At 43.7% G+C, this 20,789-nt stretch overlaps 1 protein-coding gene across 3 annotated transcripts in view; it reads left to right on the forward strand.

The window, feature by feature from the left end:
* Positions 1-20,789, forward strand: part of LOC142033998 (ICOS ligand-like) — a 34,845-nt gene that overhangs the window by 7,193 nt on the left and 6,863 nt on the right. Inside the window, exons 3-5 of one of the 3 annotated variants that reach the window (XM_075034699.1) lie at positions 12,368-12,461; positions 16,340-16,423; positions 16,837-16,889. In XM_075034699.1, the coding sequence (XP_074890800.1) occupies positions 16,416-16,423; positions 16,837-16,889 (61 nt within the window). In that variant the 5' untranslated portion in view covers positions 12,368-12,461; positions 16,340-16,415. The remainder of the gene's footprint in view (positions 1-12,367; positions 12,462-16,339; positions 16,424-16,836; positions 16,890-20,789) is intronic. The other 2 variants (XR_012651425.1, XM_075034700.1) reach the window with 2 other exon arrangements.

The raw sequence follows: 20,789 nt of genomic DNA on the forward strand, positions 1-20,789 counted from the left end.
TTCATAGTAGTCATGGTATGAAGCCACTATATTAATTTACAGGTGTCTTCTGAATACTGCTTTCACAGCTGAAGGAAAGCAAGCTTGTTCCATTACACATTCTCACAAAGAAACATTTGTGTTCACAAAAAGGGCAGCCATAATGTTTAATGCCATTTAATAGTGCTCTAAAGATCCAAACAAAATATTTTGTTTGCCTGCATTATAAAAAGTCCTCAAAATGTTTGGCAGCTGCCAGTTAACTAAGTACAATGCCATACCTAATCAATTAGCACTTTGTACTTTCCTATCCGAGGACATCTCATCCCTTTTCCTGTGAAAGTTAGGTATGCACTAGGTTGCACAGCAAGTCCCATTAAACACCCTTCTCCCCAATTCCCCAGCTGAAATTACAAGATGCTGTTTGGGTAAGCAGTAGGTAATCTCCACATTTCCATCATCAAAGACCAATCAACTTAAGTTCTTACTGAATGCATCAGCTCTTTTTACTAGTAAGCAAATACAAGTGGGAGAAGGAATCCCATCTTTCCAAATGAAAGTTTCTGTATAGTTTTGACTCCGAGCTTAGTCATGTCTGAGGCCTGAGGTCTTGTCATACATTACCACAAATACTCAGAACTCAGGTTTTGGCCACCTCCAAAAGATGGGTTTTCTGAAGTGTTAGTGGCAAGAGAGGATGTGGGTCCAGGCAGCCCAGCTATGGGAAACAGAGATGGCCCAGGGAGCACATCTCTCCCCAGCAGCAGCAGGAAGACTTGCTCCGTTGCTACATCTGTCAAGACTAAAATCAAGTGGCATATTACTGTGACAAAAATCCTCCTGGCTACAGCTTTGTTAGACATCTCCCTAGAAGTGGCTACTTCCCTAGAATCTGACAGCAAAGCAGAAAATCAGTTGTTCACTCTAGCAGTAACAGCTGTGCATTGAATAATACTGTGGTTTAGGAGGGTTTGACTGTATCAGAAAAACACTCCTAAGTACTTTGAGACATGCAAGACTGGACAACCCTTCTATCCTAACGAAATATCCACAGCATACCACAAGGTGCCAGAGAACCTAGACAGGTATCGTCCTGCCCCTATACTCTGCACATGGATCAATAACTACTTTAAAGTATTTGGCCTATGATTTTAAATGGATCTTCTGCAAGAACTGAATAAAGGCAAGTAGTCTTTGTTTTTAAAGAAATGTAACAGGAGCTTTTAGTTAGAGAAATCCAAAGACAAACAATGATCCCTCACATATACAGAAAGGTTTACAGTCCCTTCAGCTGGTATTGTACATGTATTGCTCTCACAGAAAGCAGGGCTACTCACTGGTGTTTACAGTTCTCAGAATGTTTATGATATGACAGAAAGCTAAGATCTTGCCTCTGTCTCTGAATTGGGTAAATATGCACCTTAAGAGATCACTAAAGCAGAGACTATCGGACAAGAGCTTGAGAGTAAATAGTTTAAGAATTATCACAACTAGGATGCCCAAAGTTTATGTCATGGCTCTAGCATACGTGGACAGAGAAACATTTGAAGAGACTAGCCCTGCAACTACATAGTCATAACCATCTGCTCAGTTATGGGTGGCTTCCCAAATTGTATCGGTTCCCTGACATTCTTGGAGAAGATATCCAAGGATGCAGAGTTGTGAGGTGATATTATGAGATTTCCACTCACACGCATCTTTATTTTTGATGTTGCTGGAACAAAACGGCACATCGTGTACCCAGCTAGCAGTTTGCTGCTGTACAACACACTTACTTAACAGCATTTCCAAAATCAGTGGCACAGACCTAATCACTGTAATGTTCCAACTCATTTTCCTGGATTTCCAAAAAACAGTTATTATCTAGGTGATGCAAAGCCTCATCACTTGTGCACAACTCCAGCCAAGAGCTTGAAGGGTGCCAAAACAAAAGTGCCACTGGCACCTGCTGGTGTGCCGAAAAGCGTCTATCTTGGTTATGGCACTGTAGAGGCCAAACCAGCTCCTCCAGCTGCCCAGAGCTACTGGATCACAACAAGCAGAGCTGCAGCCTGTTCAGCCCTTGCAGAAGGAGATACTGGGCCTGGATCATCCTGGGAATAAACCCTGATGTGAGATGCCGTCAGAAGGTATTTCACAGGGTGTTAGTCAACGGAAAGGAAAGAGCAGACATTCAAAGGAGATAAGCGTGTGTGGTGGGAGCAGGGAGATGTCACACAAGGGATGCTTCAGCTAGAGCACTGTCAGGACTTCTCAACACCACCGGTGAGGCTAAAAGTTGCCATTTTAGAAATGAAAGGGCTCGGTCAGCCCTGCCGCTACAGAGCAAAGTAGAGGAGAAAGGGGTGAGAAGGGGTAAAGTAAGATTGAGCAGAAGCCATCCCCATCTTCTACCACCGTCTCCCCAAACAGCAGCAGACCAGCGTCCTGGGCAGCCGCCTCCTGCGCCTGGGGAGGCTGCTGTTTGCAGAACCAGAGGCTCAGTGCAGAGCCCCATCATGCAGGACTAAATCCCTGCAAAATTTCAGATTATTTTTCTTTAGATCATTTCATTGATTGCAAAGATGCTTGACTGTACCCATTATTCCTGAGGCTGATAATCTAACCCGTTCACAAAGTTTACCTCCTCAACAGGGAAAGGTGATGCCTAGGGACCAAACTGTAGGTCAGTGCAATGCACTGCTGAATTTGCAAGCCTTACTCGGTATGTTCATTTCACACCCTCAACTTCCAGTTTGGGGCTAGTTGAAAATATACTGTAAAACTGAGTTTAGGTAAACTTTCACAGGGGGTTTCCTATATTGAAAGTGTAGAACCGCAGAGAGGTCAGGCTGATCTTTCACACCGTGAAAGCTTGTGGTTTGCACAAGCTGCTTCTCTTTCTTTTCAAGTCATTACTTACCAACACACTTAAAACAGCATAAACATATAAAAGTTCTGTTCAGCATCTGACAGTGAGAAAGATTAAATTTGGTGGACTCTTGATTACACAAAAGAGATGACAGCAGCTACCCATGCACTGCTCTCCTAGCGTAGGTGTAGCCTGCCCACCTAGCTGGAAAATTGCTTTTATAGCAGAGTTGTACAAAGTTGATCCAGTGACTTATTGCTAAGGTACTTTGGGCCCAGGGACATATCTAAAGTGACCTCTACCACAACCCTCAAGATGACCCTATTGTCCACTACCAAGTGACCATCAGATGTTATTACAATGCAAGACACCTGGGTAGCATTCATAAGCTTGACACTATCTGTTTGCTTTCAGATATTAATTTTCCAGCTTGCTTTCAGCTACGTTGCACTTTGAAAAGACAAGCGTTATGCTCTCTGGTATTAAACATAGTAACTGGTGAAAGTTTTACATGGCTAAAACTGAAGTAAGCTCCCTTTGAGGAAATGAGACAATTTGATACCAAGCTCCCTTATCACTGAACTGTATCACTTTAGAAAAGCAAACTAAAGACCACTTGAAAACCAGCAACTTTTAGAACTTATCCCCCCCCCCCAGTTCTTAGGAGCTATAATAAATTTGCATATTGGGTTGTCATCTTTAAGTTCAAAGATTACTAAATTCAAAGATTGGCTTATCTTTTCTGTTCTCACAATCCAAAAAGATCATTATCAGCCAATTGTATGAACATGCAATTAATAGTTCACAACCTGGTTTCTTAAGGAAAGTAAGGATGTTGGGTAGAAGAGGGAAGAATTAGTACATGAATCAGCTTAAGGATTTGATGTCAACTTGGTAGCTTGTCTCAACATGTGTGTTCTGTGTTTGGTCCATCCCTCTTCTACCCAACATCCCTTGTAGCCCTTTGACAAGTCTTTAAAAAATAAGCAAACACCCCCCCCAGAACACCACAACCCAGAGGAGATTGTTAGTACTGTTCTCAAGACAAGAGAAAAGACAAAACCAAGACAGCCCTGTAAAGTCAGCTCTTGTAAGAATCCAGAAAATGTGTGTTAGAGAGCAAAAGCATTAACAGCAGGAGACGTCAGAGAATCCATGCCAGAATTCATTTGCCCATTTCATGCATTTTTGTGCAGTTTTCTTCCAGCAGTTACAGAACAACAATCCTCCAGTGCCTGGGCAAAATAACTTTGTCTTCCCTCAACACAGCCATTCTACTAGGGAATACAATGTCCAAAAGAAAGCATTTCCAACTTGACTGCTGGTAACTCTGTTCTTCAGGCATCCTTTCTAATATTGCCTGTATTGCTGTTGTAGTAACATCAGTTGGACTTCCTAATCTCTCTGTCCTATTTATTTATTTCCTTGTGTTTAAGACAAACATGAGTTACACTCCGCAGCTCTTGCCCCAAAAATAAGTGCCCCACTGGATCATACAAGTCTAACCTAGTTCTCCATCTCCAGCAGTAATAACAGGAAACAGCACTGAGGGATAGCATGGATATCTAAGATACTGGCCAGGCTTACATTGTGCTTGTAGTCCCCCAGCATCCACAATTCATGTAGTCCCACACAAAGTAAAGATTTAATGCCTACATGAGGTAATTAAGAGCAAAACCAGAGCAAGGACACAAACATTGCCCAAGTCTTAATAGCAATTACCATTTGCTAACTTTAAGGATTAGAAGCATGAGAGGTACATAAGTTAAATGTACCCATTTTTCAGACTCACCTCCTATAGCTCCACCTCAGGCCTTTCCTAGCACTGGGTTACCACTGCAGACTAGCCCAGGTCACCCTTAGCTACATCTTGTATGCTCCTGGAGTTCTTCGTCCTACTGCACTGCCATCACTGCATTGCATGGCTAAATGACACCACCATCTCTGGCACTACAGTCTCCTCTGTGCTACAGGGAGAAAAGGAACCACGTGGTCTAGCTCAACAGTTGAGAAATGGTTTCTCCAGATTTTCCTAGGCTTGGGACAGCAGTTTCTGCTGGCTTTTGCCTCCAACAGCTCCAAACTTGTCTGAGGCAACATTACCGCCCCAAAGTACACCAGAAGTTATTGCTTCAAAACAGAAATTGGATCCAACAGAGTTTGGGTCCAAAAACTTAAGCTTGTTTTCTCACTTCCTCAGCTGTGATAGAGCTGCTAAAGTCACTGTTGAGAAGCACACGAAGTCTAACCCATTAGCAGTTCAACACACGTTAGTGCATAAGCCAGCAGCCACACACCCTATGGAGCAGAGTATTAAAGGAGAAAAAGATGGGGAGGGGAAGAAGATATCAGTTGTGCCCTGTGAAGAGGAAGGCTTGCAAGGCTGCTCGTGCTGATTTGCAATAGGAAAATGAAGTCACAGAAAAACACTGCAGGAAGAAATGTGACAGTATAAGAAATTGTGGCTTCCATCTTACACTGTTCCTCTGCTTTCTTCTGGGGGAACAGACCCTTCTACTGCAAAGTAGTCCACTGGGAGCAGGGGAAGAGAAGGAATGGGAGGAGGTGGATTTGGATTTAAAACAAACAATCAAACAAAAAAACATACCCCAAACAGAGCTGGGAGTCATCTTCCAATTCTGGAAGGGCTGCACTTCAGACAAGTACACCCCTCACCTAAAAATAATTCACAAGAAACTCTGTTATGTCCTACAGTTTCCAACAGGAAAGACAAGACCCTGAACCACCACAGAAAAAGGAAAACACACACACACCTCCCCCCACCAAGACACATGCACAATAAAGAAACAACTTGCAGTAGGTTCCCCGCATATACCTAAAGGAGAGAGCAGGCAACGTGAAAATTAATTGTACACACACAGCCACAGGAAGAAGGGTACTGTTGTCAGAAAAGGGTAAGGGGGAGGATGCCACCTCTTTCTTGTGCCACGGTTCTAAAGAGAAACTCATCTATAGGAAACAAGCACAAGTGGTCTTTCAGAGTGCTTTGAAAGAAAGGAGTTGCTTTCTTTGTTTCCAAACCCCAAGCTTGTTGCTTTGAAAAGAAGCAAGCACCTCCCTGTGCAGTCATAATTACAGCTGGGGGTAAAAAATGCAATGCTATTGCACTGGTAACAGAAAAAGCACTTTTGCTGGTGGACAAGAATGAGACAAGATCCGGTCGTGCTTACAATGATTGAGAGATGGGTGCTTCAGATTGTAAAATCATTTGGCTGAACTATATCTGAACCAAGCATTAACAACAAAATCTGAAAGCTTTCAGAAGATTGAGAAACATCCCAGAGTAGAGGGCCTGCAGGAATTGCTTATGATCCCCACTCTTCTTTTTCCTACTTACACAATTTGATTGTTCAAGTTATTTCCTTCAGACCATAAATAAATCTACCTCAGCTATCAAGCCAATAGTCTACAATCCTCCAATACCTGGGCAAAATAGCTTGAGCATCTCAACACAACTCTGTGTTGTATATTGTGAGTACATCTCATTAACTCTGTGTATGACTGCTCTCCGCTTGGAACAATTATTTACAGCTTAGCCAAACAAGCATGAAGTGCTTACAGGCGCTTTTAGGGGCCCCTATTTAGGATCTTCTCCGTGTCCATCTCTGATGGACAGAAGTTAATTGGACATTAACATTCTCATACTTCTAACACAACCATACAACCAGAAACTTCCTGCTCTATACTAGAGCATCTAGGTTTAAAACACTGTGTAGGCTTTACCTTTGTAAATATTTTGAAAAAACAGGGGGTGGGAAGGCAATTCAATTGGGATGAGGGGGGCAGGTTTAAGCCTGCAATATTTGGCAACTGTCAACCTTATCTTTGTCACTGGTTCAAGAGTCTTTGAACCACTAGGACTTAATCTTTTTACTAGTACAAAGTATTCCATGAGTACTTTGTGCTTTTCACTGGGTAACTATGGAGAAGGCCAAGATGGGCTCCTGGAGAAGGGAATAGCTCTTCCTTTTCTTATTTACATTCACTACACTCACCTGTTTTTCTTTGCATAAGAAAAGGTGCCACCAGCACATGCAGGAATATCAGAGGTGGTACTGGGTACATGCTGTGAGTTACTCTCAGGGAAAGTTGTTCTATAAACAGTTCCTCCCTCCTCCAAAAGTTCTCACAAGCTGCAGCTGCAGGTCCATTTGCAACAATTGAAAGAAAACAAACCACAAATAAACCCCAGACACCTTCACTTTTGCTTTAACAGAGCAATGCTCCTAGAGAGACCAGCTCAGACAGAGACTAGCTCCTTTTGATTCAGTAGCACTGACGTCAGTGAGTTAATACCATCGATTGGTCCCAGGATTTGTTCCAGGACTATAAAGACTTTATGATGAACAGTCGCTTGTAAGCATGTTCAACAAACCGCATTTTGTAGCTTAGTAGAAAAACCCAGGATGCAATTCAGGTGGTTCGTCTCACTCGGAGGAGCCATTGCCATAGAGTTCGTCTTCCAGGTGTACAAACCCTCAGCGAGGTGCCCGGCATGGGTCTCGGTCAGTTCAGTCACAAGTTAACATCATTCTCTGGGGAAGAGCCAAGACAAACTACATCAACCTTGGTTAACCTCAATTTCTTTTTCTCCTCTCACCCTGGCATCCTGAGCTTCCATTTTCAGACCCACCGCTCCCAGTGTTTCCATGTCCAATGCAGCAACTACAATAGCACTGACTACTAATTAACCTCATTTACCTGTCAAGGTCACCACTTTGTTAATGAATACTTAACACCTTCCTAGAGGACAATAATAAATATTTCCTGAACTTCATCCTTCATCCAACTTTCTTCCTTTTCTCACTTGTCAGGAAATATGGATCCAACTGATTGTAGGGTTACAAGTCAGGGAGATATTGTCTAATAACAGGTCTGATAAAGTAAACTGACTGTTGTATCTTAGTGGAATTGTATATATGTATCACTAAATATCATTTCTCTTGAAGAAAGGTGGTTTCTACAATATGCAAATTAAAAATAGCTAAGAGGAAAAAGGACTCACAATCCAGAAAAGCAACTGGTGGTCTTTGAGCCTGTTGCTGGCAACAGTTGCCAGCAAAAATAAGCATCCGCAGGCCAGGATTTTCCCTGCTTTCACAGTATTGAGCTGGAAAGTAATTTTGGAGAATGGAAATTCTCTGGCATTAGTGTGTTATACTTCCTCCTAGACAAGGCGTGGAACAAAAGTAATAAAGACATTTTATTGACTATCCCCTCAGCTCAAAGCAGGCTCTTGAGCCTGAAATAGTTTCCCTTCTGCTTCCTAGGAAAGTCCCCCAAAATTTCCCTTTCTCCTTCTCCCTTGTGATCAGGTTTTATCCACTATATGAATTTGAAAGTTCAAAGGGAGGGAGTTTTCCTCTTTCCTTCTTTGGACTGATGACATTTACCAAGGGGGTTTTATAATTCTGCCTCGGTGTGAAAGATAACTGCTGACTGAAGAGAAAAAACACTTATAAAATGGATAATATATTGAGCAAGACACAGCTAAAGCCATCACCACAAACATTTATGGAATTATTATACTAAATGCTGACAGTTTGTCAGCTTAAAAAAAAAAATTTTTTTTTTTTTTTTTTTTTTGCATTGGAGCTTTACAATATGTTCTTACTTTGTGTTCAGTAACTCAATTATTGTCAAGTTATATCCTCCCTAAGTTTTATGGCCCTTCAGCTGCTCTAAAGACACTGTACCGATGGGGTGGAGAACAAAGATGAAAGGAATCACGTTCACGAGCTTTTAGAGACTTAGCAGCTGTAAACAGCAGAAGAAATCAACAACTGCTGAGATACCCTAGGTGCTAGGCAGAGAGCCGAAGTCAGACCACACACCTACTTCAGCATTTGCAGGACAGCAGGCCCGGCTTGAGGGGCAGGCAAAAGATGCTCTCGCTTAAATCACTGAGCCCTGCCGAACCAGAGGGCCGGTGGCTGGCTGGAACTGGGAAGCACGAGGCAGCTGCTGCTCCTGCAATGCCCATCCCTCCGTAGCAGGAGGCAGCACCCCACCTCACCCATTTCTTTGCCAACACTAGCCCTGCTCTGATCCTTTCCATGATTTCTAGCAGCAATACCCTCTTTAGCCTGCTTTTCCAAGAAGCCTGAACCAGCTCTGTACGAGCGTAACTGTGCATGTACCAGGGAGTTCTTGTCCCTCTGCAGGAGCTTAGTAACAAAGGAAGAGTTCAAATAATCATGAGATTTCCAACGTAGATCCAAGTTGAGGAGCTTAGCCCATTGGAATGATAGGGCTACAAACTCTTTGCAGAAATTTAATCTAAGTGGAGACATTTCAGTGCAGGGATGTTTCTAAAAGTAACAAATTAACAACAGTATTAGACAATCCAGTCTTTCAATGAGAAAGAATTGCTTCACATAGGGAATCTCTAATCCAGATGGCACAAAAACCTTTGAAGGTGGGAGGGAAAAGCCACAAGACAGACCTAGAAGAGCAAGGAGAAATACCAACCACACCCGTAATATGCAAGAACTTGCTATGTATTTAAATCCATTTTGGTTCTTCTTGCCTGTACCTGGTTTATGAGGAGCTATATACAGGAATTCATATCACTTGACATACTGTCTGGAGAAAAAAAAAAAAAAAAAAAAAGAGAGAGAAAGAATTTTAGGTACTCGAGAGGGCCAGACAAAGGGCAGTGAGATAACTATTTTACCCATCTTCTCTCCTACCCCAATACAGCCTACAAAAGTTTCTCCTCAGCTTATGGCCAGCAAGAACCTTACACACACCCACAGGCAGCAAGAGGGCTAACTAAGCTTTTTGGAGGTTATGGCAGTAAGTAGGCACCCACTGAGAGCCACTTTCACAGAGGCTGAGCTCTCTACTCCAAAGTGGTACTAGTAGCCCAAACTGGATCATCCCTCTCTTCAAAACCAGGTCTCATTTTCACAACTAGCTTCAGATCATCCACTTTAGAAATATTAGTATTGGTCAGTTTTGTATTAATCCAAGAAACATTTTTACCAACATCAGTTAACTTAATAATGTATCCAGGACTCCTCACATAAATGAATCTAAGCGTCAGCGTAGCTGTTTGGTTGTTGAATAGAGTGCTTCAGAATCAGGTAATGCCACTGATTTAAGGGTGCAGGTGCCAGAGGAGAAAAACAAAAAACAAACCAAAAAACCCCCCACAGTGAAGAATGAAAAATTAAAGTCCTTATTTCCATCAATACCTCTATCTTCAGCGATTAAACAACAGTAGAACAAAACATCATCCAGAGTGTACTAGAAGCAGCTATTCAGATAGGAACTGCCTCCAAAGTCAGAAAAAAAAATACACAATATTTATTCTGCTGAAGGAGCCCTTGCCTTTTTCTGCGTTGTCACTTGTGACCTACTTCTTTAAGGCTAGAGTTTTCTAAAAGGCAGAACACCCCCCAACTCCACACCCTCCCCATGCCTTTTTCATGTAACTGCAGTCTCTTGAAAGAACGTCTCTTAAGAATTTATTCATCAAAAGAGGAAAAACATTTTGTTGGAACTGGCAGATAAAGAGCAGTGGAAACTCTCAGAAGACCAAAAAGGAATTGAGAAAAGAGGAACTTTGGGGGGAGCCGTCAGAAAGACATTACAAAAAGGAACAATGACTTTTTGGCTTCTCTTCAGAAGTTTCATAAAAGGGCATGAGACCACTGCATACCACTAGTCACAGGGAATAAGTCTCCCCCAGTAAGCACAAGGCTGGGCAAAGGGTGGGATGCACCACGCACTGCGTAGGTTGTGCTTCCTGAGCTTCCACCCAGGCAGCATCAAATCTGCAGAACTCAGAAACCCAGGAGGACTTAAAATACGCAAGACAGGGGTAGGTGGGGCTGCAAACACTTGCTAGGGATTTAGAGGGTGGAAATTGCTCCCTAAATCAAGAGTCTTCCCAGCAGAAAGCGAGTAAATGAAAGGCACTGCCCTGCCATCCTATACAGCAGCAATCTCTTGACAACCTAACTGCTAAATCTAGCACAAAAGTTATGTTGCATGGAGGATAAAGCATGTTTTAAGAGAATGGGGTGAGAGCCCACTACTGAAAATTACAGACAGTTGCCATGCAAAACTGCCTAACACAGACCCCACAGGCAGCAGTGACACAACGTCCCTCTGGGATGGATCTGTGTACAGACATCCTTCTAGTCCCGGGATTGACCTTCACCCAAGGGAATCAAGCAGATGACAGATATGAAATCCCTCAGAAATGACAGCTGCAAATATGGATGGCATGGATCTTGACTGCCTGAGAATTCAATCAGACCAAACATTGTCTGAAACCACTAAATACCCACAAGACTGTAGCATCATTTGATCAGTGTTGATTTCTGCTCACTTGCATACCAAGAGCGTGCTTCCTTCCTCCCAAAACTTGAAATGAAACGTGCCGTATTTAGCATCAGTCCCCTGAGCCACCCGCACCCTTCCCATTTTGCAAAGCCACAAACAACTTCAGTTTAGTCTGAGAGCTATTCAGAAAGGTTATTCTGAAATCAAGAATAAAGTCTAATTTCCTGAGCATTTCAGTTTATCAAGTGTGCTAGCCCATACACACTCGCTTTTTGGCCAGACACATCCAGAGTTTTGCTGTTTTCCTCCAAACCTTTGGGAAGACGTTTGTGTGTTTGAGTCCTGGAAAATCAGATATAAACTGTAATTTCTGTTTCCCCATGTTTTATTTCTATACTTGTGGATAAATTCCTCCTTACCAAAACTATTTATTCAAAGCCGGGGAAGGTGCGTAAGTTCCTGCTGTAGTTCTCTGTACAGGGTACAACTTTCCACTGTCACTCATTCATTCTTCATTGCTGAGAAGGAATAACTTTTCAGATTAGATATGCATTTGATAACAACCTTTCAGCCACCAGAGCCTGGCTGTGGCCCACGATAAGCCTTAAATAGGCAATGGGAAATTCCAGCAGCGTGGGGAAACATAAGCAAGCCCAAAGCCAGCACTCCACCCACCACCCCCACGGCATAGGTGGTGCGACTGGAGCAGAGTTAGGGAAGAGGGAGCACCGACAGAGCACACAGCACTCCAGTCCACAGCAGACAAGGACAAGTTCGGAGCCTTTTAAACAGCTATAAACTTCGCTAAAACAAACAAACATGAAAACCAGACCCGCCACCCTCACAAGTGCACGAGGTTTGCTACAGTGCAGCTGAAGTTAAGGATCCCGGTCCAAGACTCAGCTGCCACCACAGCTCATTTCCCAGCCCGAAGCTCCGGACAGTCCCTCAGGAGGCACAGGGCACTTCTTCCCACTGCCTTGAGCCAAGAGGGTGAATCACAAAGAGGTTAGCTACAGAAACACTACCTGCCACTGCTCACAAATCCTCAGAAAATTGCTTTCAAATCAGGGCCGTTTATTTCAAAAACTAAAATACTAAGAGAAAGCCACCGTCATTTTTGGTTAGAAGCCAGCATGTCACTCGCTGAGACCTCTTAAATGTCTTTCCTTGAACTAATTATAGGACAGGTCTCTAAACGATGCCTCATTTTGTTTACAGATTGCTTTCAGATAACTTTCAGATAAGCTGAGAAGTAATCACTCAGTTTCGGTACAGACTGCTGTCATAAGAACTTTCTCCAAGAAGCCAGACCGTAAGTTCCACTTGCAAGCTCACTCATTAGCTTTCTACTAGCTATTAGCTTTCACCTAAAGGTGAAAGGACTGCGGGGTTGCACGAGCAGGGAGCACTTAAAGAAATGACAGAAAATTTCTTTGATGTGGATAAGGAATAGTAAGGCAACATTTCTCTGCTCAGGTGCTCTCAGCATTACACTAAGTCGGGGAGAAAGGTCCCCCCCCATCCTCCTACAAGCATCAGTAACAACAGTGAGCTCACATAAATCTGTTCTCAAAAGCCAAAGGTATACAAGGTGGGGGGTGGGGGTGAAATGTGAAGAAATTATCTGTGACTAAGCTACAAAGCTTTGCCAGCTGCACAACAAGCAGTTTCCTTCTTGGCAGTGGACTTCATTCATCTGCTAGGTGATTTTGGCTAATAGTTTCAGAATTACTGGTGTCTCCTCCAGCTGCTGCCTGTTCCAACTTGTATCACCATTCATTCACTGCCCAGCTGCATTACCTATGTTAGTCAGCCAGTACCGGAGGCTGGCAAATGAAGTGGAAGAGCTGGCAAGCAAATCAATCCCTTCAATATAACACCCAAATTGTCATGTCTGCTTAGTTCACAATGACTTTTAAATCAGTGTCACACTTGGTGGTCAACACGCAGAGGTACCTCCTCTGTGTCAAAAGAGTTCCAGCTCAGCATCTCCCTCCCTGCCCTGGCCAGCATCCTCCTTGTGCCCATCATCCCATAACAGCCTCTCACAACCCTTCTCTAGATCTTCAGTTCCCAGATCCTTTCTGCTCTAGATCCCAAACTGATCACTCTTTGCTGTGAAATTACACAGGTGCACCGTGGCTACAAGCCATTGCTGGGCTGATCACTGAAACCAGCTGGTTTTTCTGGTACCATAACCTGGCTGCTCAGCCACCAGAACTGCTGCCCACTGTATGGTCATAGGTCAGTCACGCTTCAGCTGCACCATCCCTGATGATCAAACAGCTGCCCACAGAATTCAAAGCGAGGTTTACAGCAATAGAAAAAAAAAAAACAAACAAGCACAAAAACCCCATCTGCACACAACATGGGCCCCTGGCTCATGCACAGCAACTCTATCCACAGCATTTTCCCCTCCTGCCACCCCAGCTGTCCTGACAAGCAGAGCTGTTCACAGGGGAATGTCCTTAATATACCGCAGCAACACTTTCTCCAGGGTTCACAGAGCACTTACAGAAAATACCATTTCCTTAACTTATTTTAAAGGGAGCGCTTTAGTGCTCCAAGAGTGTAAAGCCTTCAACGGTAGCATTTAGACCCTTTCCCATCCCCACCCCTCCTGCACTGGAAGACACAACTTGACCCAGTTTACTTTGGGACACAATGTCCTGCTATTCAATGGGCACTGGGAACATTTGGTTACTTGTCTACTTGATTAATTTAAATTTATTGCAGGCTGAGCTAACATGTTCAGTAAACAACCTCACACACATGACGCAAAAGTTGGATGTCAGAGACATTTGCCAAGAAGTTCAGAATTTTGCAATTTAATCATACGCTTTAATTACAATGCATGCCTCAGTTATTTAGGTAGGTTAGTGTGTTAAGAAGTTACTAATTAGTATTTTAATTCTTCAGGAAGTGATTCTTTGTTGCAAAGCCTTACTCAGTTAATTGTTTTAACCTCTGAAAATTAAGTCCTAAACAATTCCTTTGTCAGATTAAAATGAACAGTAAATGGATCAACTTTTAAATTTGAAAAAAATTACAAAGAAAACGATTATTTTTTTAGCTTCCTAAACTTCCATTTCATTTAAACCAGCACTTAAAAATAATAATTAAAAATAGTGAAATACCAAATAGAAACTAATTATTTTAAATGCTGATCCATGTGGTGACTGAAACATCTTACACCAGCAGAACTGCACAGATGGAAGCAGAGCTCCCCTGTGTACCAAGACCAATCCTTCTGGAGGCTCAGTGTAAACATTTTTATTTCGAGCAGAGTCAGATCAATCCAGAAAGAAATGTTACTTCAAGTAAACGGCACTGGATTAAGCTAAATTAAGGGTCAGGTGCTCCAGCTAAACCAGTCTGAAGCATTCCCGCTGTTAGACACTGCTTCCTAAACAAGACCTGCCTTGCTGCTGCTTTATGCACAAGCTTAAACTTCAGTAGGGAAGTAACAAAAATCACGCGGATGGCCAGAGCCCAACATTCACATGCAATTTGGATGCAATTTGGTATTTCAGGTCTGATCCCACTTCCTGCCCAGTCCAAGAGTCTTGTACAGGCGTTTGTGAGAACCAGAAACTCTACAGGGACTCTCTGGGAGTAAGCCAGCCAAAGCCGGAGACGCAAACAAGCCAGCTGGGCTGGAACAACCACCTTCATGTGGTTCTTGAGTCAGAATCAAAACTGTTAGAAAAACGACTGACTCTTCAGAAGAATGACATCACTTCTAGGAGCTCTGGCTTTTCGGTTATTCCTCTCTGCTGCTATTGCACCTTTACACAGACCGGTTAGCTGGCCACACCTACCCAATTTTTAGTTCTTTCTGCGTAGGGAGATATCATAAGGAGCCTCTTTACCTACAGAGAGGGCGGGCATGGCCACAGTGCCACCACAGAATACAGCTGCTGGGCTGCCCTCCTTCAGCCTGGCAAGAGACCTTGCCGCTGCCTAACCGCGAGTTGGTGTGGAGACCCGGTCCCTCCAGATCCACCTCGTTCTTGCCCCAGCACGAGGCCAGAGGGCAGGATAAGTCTGCTCTTGGTATTTTTGCAGAGCAGCCTTATGTGGAGCGGAACATCTGGACAAAGTTGAGAGGAAGGGTAAACTCCATGGGGCACCACGGAGAACTAGTCAGGCAGGTAAGGGTGGCCATCAGTGCCTCAGTTTTGTTTACAAAAGGCAGGCAGGAGGGAAACACGTGGAATAAGCTCACTTTGCTGAAATTTATACCCTTACTTGAAACAATAACCATCACAAACAGGGAGGCAGGCGATCACAGGAGTTCAGCAAAAACATGGAGGAAGCACTGGTTTTAATGTCAAAGCAGTCGAAGATGGCAGATGGCTTGCACTGACTATCAGGAAGGGGCTGGTAAACAAAGCCTAACCAGGGCTTGGCCATGAGGAGAGAGTGAGAAACACAGAAATCCAGCTTTCAGATCTTGCTTACCCCGGGAAGCACCATTGCACCAGGAGCAATAGGCAGCAGAACAGCACCAGCACCTTCCCCAGACAGAGCTGCCTCAGTGGGAAGAGGACCTTGGCTAAACCACTACCTCCACAGTCAGCATTATCTCTGGAGTACACCAGGGAGGAACAATCACTCGGATATTGTACTCCTTAAGCTACTAGATGCTACAAGGACAAGGAGGGGAAGCCCCAAACCCACATGCCACTCTTTCCCCCCCTCCCTCTTTGAGAAAGTACCTGATTTAACAGCCTCCTCAAAGAAGCAGCTCCTTTAAGCAGCTTTTTCCTTAAAGCCACGTCTGCATTTTGTTGGTAGATACACGGTTTGGGTGGTATTTGGCAGTCTGAGGGATGGTGTCCATACTCTTGACAAATACAATACCCATTAGGTTTCACCACCTTCGTTGATCTCAGCTGGCTATAGAACAAGAACCCCTTCACTGGACTGAAAGCTCAGGGCTAGTCAGTGCACAGCTTGTGACTCACATCCATCCTACACATGAAAATAAACACCCTCTGTGTATTGTCAGAGTGTATTCAGAGTGTAAATACATACAGTTGTATACACTCTCTGTTTTATATACACAGAGTGAAAGAAAACAGACCGAACCACAGCAAACAGAGTACTAGTAAATAACCTATCCCCTTCTGGAGAAATGCTTATGGCAACAAAAATTAAGACCCTTTCACTCTCTTGCTTTTGCAGAGGCAGAAGTAGCAGCTGGAGTGCCTGGTGAATCTTGTGACGGGGAGGGATTCCTGAGGGCTGGGAAGGCACAAAAATGAAATGGTAAGCTACCCTTTTCTTGTGCTGCAAAGCAGCTGAAGCTTGGGGGCAGACAGAATTTCAGTTAATTACCAATAGAAAATAATCTCAAGAGCAAACTATGACTACATATACACAATTAACTTTGTCCATATGAGAACACAAGCGGGAAGTATGGGTCTGGTGTTTGCAACTGAAGCCCCATCCCATTACGACCATTGATAAACCTCAGATCTACAGGCAGGAGACACAACCCACACGAAGACTAGACGACAAAACAAAACAGCGTTTCTAATCCATCCAGCTTCATATCCAAGTTCTCTTCACAGATGAGGGAGTTGTGAAACAGTGCACAAATTATGCCAGAGAAAAGGTCTTTGATCTCTGCTCTAGCATTCTAACAAAGCATTTGGCATTTCTCTCTCTCACTTTACTAGGGAGACTGCTCTCTGGATGGTTGCCTCCTTACTGTTTGCATCTCTACCCAGAGGTAAATATACTATAATGCACATCTAGGAGTTTGTGGAAGTATTTATATGTGACTACACAAACTGAAAACTGAGAATCTTGGAGCAAAACAAAACAAATATGTGCTTTGCTTTCAATGTATTTCATCACAGTCCAAGGTTTGCAAGTACAGGTAATAACCTTCAGATTAACCTCTATATCTGAAAGAAGCGGTTTCAAGGTTAAGAGGTTTCAGGCCCACAAATCTTTACCTATAAATTTTATCCTGCCCACATCCTTAAAAATACCCTACCATTTCCATGTTAAGAATGACTTGGAATCTCATCCTTTACAGCCCCAGCTGCCTTGCATCTGTTTTTGTATTTAAACTCATTAAGTTGCTGGGCTCCCTACAGGCACAAGCAGGGAAAGGAAAGGACAGGAGAGGTGCTCCAGCCCTCTGATCACCTTCATGGCCTTCCTCTGGACTCGCTCCAACAGGTCCGTGTCCTTCTTATGTTGGGGTCCCCAGAGCTGAACGCAGTACTGCAGGTGGGGTCTCACGAGAGCGGATTAGGGGGAGGAGAATCACCTCCCTCAACCACTCCTGGTCATGCTTCTTTTGATGCAGCCCAGAATGCAATTTATTTCCTTATCTGAGGCTTAAATTCAGCAATATTAAGACCGCTGCATGTGGTCAAAACTCCTCTGTTTGCCCAGAAGTGCTTCACATTTACCAGGCACTGCGGTGGTTCAGGACATTACGCTTCATCTGGAACTCGTCTCTCTCTCTTCCAGAAACACAACTGACATTTTTAGGCAAAACTTTCATGTGTCTCCACAGAGCAGCGTGAAAATTCTATTGCCACTCAGGATGTGCTCTTTTGGTAGCTGAGCGCACCTGCGAGCATGTGGAGCCATTTAAGTGACTACACTTTGACTCTTCCCCCCTTCTTAAAATAAGGAAATTCAAGTTCAGTGTTTCTGAGCAAGCAACTGGGATTGCAAAGAGCCCCCTACCCTTCCCAAAGTACTTTTTTATGTAGGCGAGACATGAGCTTCTAAGGAATCACACAACAGTACTTTGTCAGGTTAACACATTTCGGTTTGAGCTCGTAAGTACTCAGAAACACAAAGAAATTCCCCATTGCCTTGTTTTCAACACTGGAACATTTTTCTGCTTAACCCATTACTTCCATTATTAAACTACTTTGTCTACTGTCAGAACTGCACTAATACCACCAGAGTGAAGTTGAGAGACACGCTCAAGAGCTTTCCACTTCCAGGTCCTTTTCCACAAGGCATAAACTCCAGATTGCCTACCGGCATCCCAGGTTCCTCCAGTACAAGCAATATATAATTAATAAGTGAAGATGATTACCCTAGATCATCTTCAGGGGAGGAAAGGAGGGAGAAACAAAGAGCCCAATCTTCACAAGCTTCCCGGCACCACCCTTTGGGTACTGAAGCAGCAGTGTTTTCTCATTGCAGGAATCTTACAGATTGGTTAGATTAGCACACTCAACTTCACCTTGAGAGTCTTAAGCACTTGGGCAACATTTAAAACACACAATTAAAAAAAAAATCCACAAAATAAAGTCATCTAACTTTACATTTGAGTATTAGAGCTGCAAGCGAAAGCTGCGTACCAGCATGCGTTTCTTCCAAGAACTACAAATTCTATATGCAAAGCTTACCGGGTAGATCAGACGAGCACCCGCTTCGCACACCCCAGCAGCAGCTTCCACCATCCCCACCGCATGGCTGCTGCGGTCTTCTGGCCAGGAAGATCTCTGCTTCCACTCCTGCTGCATCAATAGTCTCAGTGAGAAGCTTAACACAGCCTCACCAGTCTTTAGCATGACTTTTCTCTTTTTCTCAAGACTGGCTTCTGTAAGAGGGCACTTATTTGACTCGTACCCAGAAGTCTGCTCTTCCCATCTACAAAAGAGCTCATGCAGCTGTAGGGTCTGTTAAATAACTTATTACAGCCAGATTTCAGTCACCTGTTCTTGTCCCAGGCAATCAGCAGTGCCCCCTTTTTTGCCTTCTGCTGCCCTGCTTTTACCAGCTGAAAGCAATATAGGGCAGGGTGGTTTGAACCCCATGCGTGTTTATAGAGTCATCACAAGTGTTACAAGGTTTGTTCACTATATCATGCAGGAAAGGAATGGTTATGCTGGGCACCGCTGTCCTCCAACTTCAGAAGGAGAATAAAGGGCCAAAAAGCAAATAGATGCACTTCTAAAACCAATATCAAATTTAGAAGTGACGGCAATCAGGAGATAGGCCTAACACCCTTTCTCCCTTTTGCTCATCAAGAAAATGCTTATTGTCCATCTTGCTGAATAGAGCTACAAGTTTTGTTGATTTCAGGATTATCTTGTCTTCGTCCATGTCCAACGCCATACGTCGCAAACACTCTCTCTCCTAATGACATCCCGCGGGCAGGACTCTTCCCACCAGAAAGCTCTTCTGGAGGCTGGCTTCTTCCAGGGCTTTCAAAACACCTGCAGCAGCCTGAGGCACACTCGTGTCCCCGCTGTGGTTAGCTGATCGTGGTCAGCCACCACCACAGTCTGCTTTTAGACATCGCCTTGCCTCGGAGATGCTCTGCTGAGCACAACCTTACTCGGCCCAAACAGCACAAGGACGGGTCCCAGGCTGCTCCCTCCTCGGCTGGTGCTGGACCTTCACGGTGTGCTGGGCACAGCTAATGGCCCTGGCTGGCTATTTCACTAATTGCAGGGCTGAGGCAGTCTCCTTGGGGAGAGTAGGGTCATACGTGCTGTGGCAGTAAGGGTACAGTACAGCGGAGGCTAAGGTTTATCATAAATAACATAAGACCCTTGTTTGGATACTGTTATAATTCAGGTTCCCCTTGAGAAGCAAAACCTGGTCAGCGACTGGTACAGCCTGAAAATGGTTGAGCTCTCCATGCAGTAAGAGAAGTCTCCTTCCACCAGCAGCTAGAAATAGTACTGGGGATAAGTGGTTTTTTCAGCAAAAAGTTTACATTGCTGGGCAAAAATGGACTGGGATTTTCAGCTGAAAAATCTGAAAACCTAAGGAAAGCAGATGTTTGGTGATAGAGTTATAAATGAAGACACTTAATTAGCTTTGCGATTTAGCTTTCTGAATTATACCTTTCCTTCTTTTATGTCTGCATGGACACAATGTGACACCAAAAAAGCCTCAAAACAAACACTGATTAATGTGGAAACAGAGGCCCCAGCATGTAACAAGCTGAGCCCTGGCTGATGTCAGTGACTTCAAGGGGGAGCTGGTCTTTAGCCCAATATATGGACAGAGCTAGTGCAGGCCTAGAACACAGGAATGACAACACTGCAACCAAGAACATTTATTTCTACATTTAGTCTGATTGCTTATCCCTTACGCTTCACAGAAATTTGGCCATGAAAACAGATTGAGTTGTTTCACAGTGAATTTTAGCTTTTCTTCCTGGCACAATTGCAGAGTCATGCTGCTTTTGTTCTGCTCCCTGCTGGGGATGAGTTTTCCATCCAAATTAATTCATTTGCATTTTAATTTATAAAATCATTTTATGAAACAGGTTTGGTCAAAGTGTTAATTTAAGCCCACATTCTGTGCTGAAAACACCTAGTTGTCCAATGCTTTATAAATGCATAGAAACCTTCTTACATAACCCGGTCTTCCCCTAGAAAATATCCCACCACAATCCAGTAAGAGTTTTCCTACATGATAGTGGCAGACTCCCCCATTTGTGCAAGTTTTAGTATAGTTTCAACTAACTTGGAAGAATTTATAAAAATAATTAGTATGAAATGAACAGTGTGTCTAAGTGAGATTCATCTGGCTTCCTGTCCTGCCTGTCCGCCTGGTTGTCCACCAGCAGACTACCCTCACCCCGGTTCTTGCATGTGCTGGAATTGGTTGGTAAGGTTGATAACATCTCTGCCTG

This window comes from Buteo buteo, chromosome 8 (assembly GCF_964188355.1).
Source record: "Buteo buteo chromosome 8, bButBut1.hap1.1, whole genome shotgun sequence".
Taxonomy (NCBI): Eukaryota; Metazoa; Chordata; class Aves; order Accipitriformes; family Accipitridae; genus Buteo; species Buteo buteo.